The sequence below is a fragment of the Passer domesticus genome, chromosome 20, assembly GCF_036417665.1.
Source record: "Passer domesticus isolate bPasDom1 chromosome 20, bPasDom1.hap1, whole genome shotgun sequence".
Lineage (NCBI taxonomy): Eukaryota > Metazoa > Chordata > Aves > Passeriformes > Passeridae > Passer > Passer domesticus.
This window is the reverse complement of record NC_087493.1, coordinates 208,133-212,594: the sequence shown is the minus strand read 5'-3', so window position 1 is coordinate 212,594 and position 4,462 is coordinate 208,133. Positions and strand designations below refer to the sequence as shown.

At 49.7% G+C, this 4,462-nt stretch overlaps 1 protein-coding gene across 1 annotated transcript; it reads right to left on the bottom strand.

Moving 5' to 3' along the window:
* Positions 1-843: 843 nt before the first annotated feature.
* Positions 844-1,326, bottom strand: LOC135283982 (ring-infected erythrocyte surface antigen-like). The gene is made up of 2 exons (XM_064395157.1): positions 1,223-1,326; positions 844-1,112 (listed from the first exon to the last, which is right to left on the bottom strand). Exons 1-2 carry the CDS (start codon positions 1,244-1,246, stop codon positions 906-908), a joined length of 231 nt encoding a protein of 76 aa, XP_064251227.1. The 5' UTR covers positions 1,247-1,326; the 3' UTR covers positions 844-905.
* Positions 1,327-4,462: the final 3,136 nt, after the last annotated feature.

Genomic DNA, 4,462 nt, shown 5'->3' with positions numbered 1-4,462 from the left:
TGATGGCGGCTCTGGAGCCAGGAGTCCCTGTGGCTGCAGCAGGAAGGGTGGCTGAAAGTTTCCTGCCTTGCTTTGGTGGCATGGCTGTAGGGGCCAGTGCAGTGAGAGCCCCCTCTGTGCTGGTGACAGCTCAGCTCTTGGGGACGCCGCTGTGCCCCAGCCCAGGAGCAGCAGCAGTGGCCAGCGGCAGCAGTGGTGTCAGTGGGACCCCCTGTGCACAGGGACCCCCAGCCGCGGGGTGGCCGTGGCAGCAGCCCCAGGGAGCTCCAGCCCCGGGATCCCGGAACAAGTGGAAATCCCAACTGTGCAAACGCTGCCTGTGCCCAAAGGAATGACAAAGAGAAGTGAGGTTTAAAAAGAAGCCGTATTTATTTGCCAAAGATGGCCAAACTCTAGGATTTACAGAACACCTTTCATTACAACAATCCTTAGAACAACAACAACAACAATAACAATCTACAGGATTTATTTACATGGGATCCTAGGGACTAACAATCTTCAAAACATATTTACAGAGAACTACTAACCTAAGAACATATTTACAAAAATCTTCTAACTATTCAAACATATATACACAGGCGTAATATCTACGGCCGTCATCTCCATCAGTCCTGGAAGAAAGGAAGAAGCAAAGCTGGACTCTGCTGCCAGCACGGGGCCCAGCTGGGCTGGGAGCTGGGCCCCAGGGGCTGGGCCCAGTGCTGCTGGCAGGGCTGCTGTGGCCCCAGGCAAGCACAGGGCAGGCCAGGGCTGGTGCTTGTGCCAGCACAATCCAGGCCCCCTGCGGGCAGCGTGTCCCTGAGCGGGGCCATCCAGCCCAGCCCCAGCCTGGCGTCAGGGCAGCCACTGTGTCTGTGGGCAGGGCATGGGGAGCATCTGCCTGTCTTACTTGCGGGGCTCCAACTTCATCCAAGGACCATGGGCTCCTCCTCATCCTTCTCGTCCACTTCCATCTCCTCAATGTTCTCCTCTTCATCCACCTCCATGTCCTCGATGTTTTCCTCCGCATCTACATCCATGTCCTCAACCTGCTCTTTCACATCCACCTCCATCTTTTCATCCTCATTCTGCCCCATGTCCACTTCCATCTCCTCCACATTGTCTCTGATAGTCTGCAAGAGACAGCACAATCTCACAGTGGGGTTCCTGTCCCACACCATCCATTGCCACGTGGCTGCAGCCTGCTCAAGCAGGCTGCCCCCTCCCTGGAATGGCACAGTACCTCCACTGGAGCAGCAGTTCTCATCCTGCCGGGGTTGGTGCTCCAGAGCAGGCAGCAGGAAAATCCCAGGCAGCAGCAGCAGCAGCTCAGTGCTGACGGGCAGAGCGCAGAGCGAGCGCCAACTGAGCGCTGGCAGCAGGCAGAGTGTCTGCTGTGGTCGTTTCCAGGTGCTGGACGTTCCACCTGGAACACTCTGGGAGCTGTGATGTCACAGAAGTTTCAGGGCCGCGCCACACTGGGAGATGGGCATGGAAGTATGATCAAATCCTTGAATGGTTTGGCTAGGAAGGGATCCTAAAGATCATCTGGTTCCAAGCTGAGCAAGCTGCCAGCAGAGCAGGTTGCTGCGGCCCCTGTCCAACCTGGCCTTGGATGTTCCTTGGCATGGGGTATGCACAGCCTCTCTGCACTGGTCCCTGTGTCAGGGACAAGCACCCTGACAGGAAAGAACTTCTTCCTGATCTGCAACCGCAGAGACAGAATCCGGCTGACAGGCAAAATTGAAGCCGTGACCAACCTGAAAGGCGTCAAGTGGGTGAATGATGGAGTGATGATTCGGATGCAGATGACGCGAGTGATCACTCCAATGATTCCTCCATGGATGGACGCTGAATTTTGTTCATGGGTTTCTTTCTTTTCACGTTGTTCATTTTTTTTCCCTTTCTTTTTAAAACTGAGAAGGGTGAGATGTCGCCCTGATTTTTTAAGACTTTCTAAAGCCTTCTGATGTTTGCATTCTTGTATGAAACTTTCTCACACACTTTTCTGTAAACAACTTATTGTTTGCATTCTTTTATGGAGGAGGAGAAATTTGATGGACTGTTGGTTTGTCCAGTGTCCCTGGAGAGGTGGCACTTTCACCTTCCAATCCTCTGTCACCTTTGGAAATCTATAAATGTAGGAGTCAGAAAATAAACTCTCTCTCTTTCCTGCCTGAGAGCAGCAGCGTGTCTGCGTCGTGTTGTCTTGTGTCCTGTAGCGACAGTGGCCCCCCCTTTCTCCTCTGAATTAGCAGCAAATTCTTGGTTTACTGATGCTTCTGCAAAACGGGAGGGAAAAACTTGGAAATATAGAGCAGCCGCCCTACACATTACATCCGCTGAAAAAATCATCACCGAGGGTGAGGGCAGCGCCCAAGTCGGAGAACTTGTTGGTGTCTGGAGTGTTTTCTGACATGAAGTACAAAATACTTCCCTTGTCTGCATTTACACTGACTCTTATGCAGTATACAAAGGTTGTACTGAATGGCTCCCTTTTTGGCAGGAAAATGACTGGGAAGTAAACAGAGTCCCGGTCTGGCAAAAGGAAAAGTGGCAAGAAATCTTAGCTATAGCAAGCCAAGTGAACTTTGCTGTTGGGTGGGTGGCCTCACACCAAGCAGACGGAAACCTAGCAGGAGAATGGAATAACAGAGCTGACGAGCTAGCAAAGCTCAGCCCCCTGAAAAAGGAAGCAATCACTGAGGATTGGGACCAATTGCTAGAGTGGCTACATGTGAAAAGACAACACACAGGTGTAAAAGACTTGTACAAAGAAGCTCATACTCGGGGTTGGCCAGTTACCAAGGAAATGTGCAGGACATGCATCTCAGCTTGCGAGCAATGTCGCAGGCGACTAGAGAGACATCCTCTAGAAAATGACCCACTGCATCTAAGAAAGGGTAAAGGCCTATGGGATGCGTGGCAAGTAGACTACATTGGCCCCTTTAAGAAATCAGGAGGCAAACACTTTGTGTTGGTAGGAGTAGAAATTGTATCTGGGTTAGTTCAAGTTGAAGCATTTAAAAGGGCTACAGGTGACAACACAGTTAAAGCCTTACAAGAATGGTTTGGAACTTTCCCAAAGCCACAAGAAATTCAATCTGACAATGGGTCACACTTCACTGCTAAGATTGTACAAGACTGGGCAAGGGATGAAGGAATTAAGTGGACCCTCCACACGCCTTACTATCCACAAGCTAATGGAATTGTGGAAAGAACAAACGGTCTTTTAAAGCGACTCCTAAAACCACAGGAGGGAAATTGGGATAGTCGGCTGTGGAAAGCTGTTAAAGGAGTAAACAGCAGATGGGGGGTGAATGGATGCCCCAAAATCACTGCCTTTCATCCGAAACCCCCAAGCATCATTCCTTCACTGCAAGGATCTGATGATCCAAAAAATTCCTCCCATTTCCCTGGACAACCTGTCCTAGTGGATCTCCCCACTGTAGGGGAGGTACCACTAGTGCTAAAAACCCCCCTGAATTAAAATGCATGGGTAGCCTCTGATGCTCTGGGAAAAGAGCACCGGATAAATATACGCTGGATAATCCCATCATTTTAACTCCTATCTGCCTCTCAGTGGCAGGATTTTCTGTTGTTTTTGCCTTCACAGGAGAACTCCGTGGGACATGAAAATAATATAATCATGATAACACTCTTGATACTTTTCTGCATCCTACCGCAACCCTATGGGCAGAATCCTGCTGAATGGTCATGGTCCGAGGCCACCATCCATCACACCAATGTTGTTGGATCATATCCCAAAGGTCGCCAGCCAAGCCTGGCTACCATAGTGCTGCATGATTCTGAGGTATACTGCCTAAGTGAGTGGGGATGGGATCAGGGTGATTTGATCAGAACCCTAACCGGAACAATTGGTGAGTCGATTGTGGTAGCATGCAGAAAAGTGGAAGGACTCCTCCATGAGAAAGCCACCTCCATCACAATTGCCGGGAACTACATGGAAGCAGGTGGGAAAAACTATCTGAACATCCCTTCAGCGAGACTGTGTCCTACAAAGAAGTGGGAGTGTGCCAGGCATTTTCCCCTCACCCTGTGCTGTCACCAGGAATTTATTGGCAATTACACTTCAGGCTTTAAAACTAACAATGTTGCAATTACGAAAGACTGCAAAGACGAACCAATTGACTGCTGGCATAATTTTACTTAAGTTAAACCAACTTATGTGACATGCCGCTGGCAAAGCAACATAACTGACCTGATAGGTTTGAAAGGATTGGTCTATAAATTCAAAATTGATGCTACAATAGAACCCACTCTGAGCACAATAACTACACCTCAGTGGACCACACTGACACCTCAATGGGTTGCACTGACAACTCAGTGGGCCACATTGAGATCTCAGTGGGCAGGGAGCACGACAACCGCATTGAAAACGGTAGATACATCCCAGCAGACAGGAGAGACGGTAACTACAAAACTTACGCTGAGCACAACAGCTCCCCAATCAGAAGAAAAA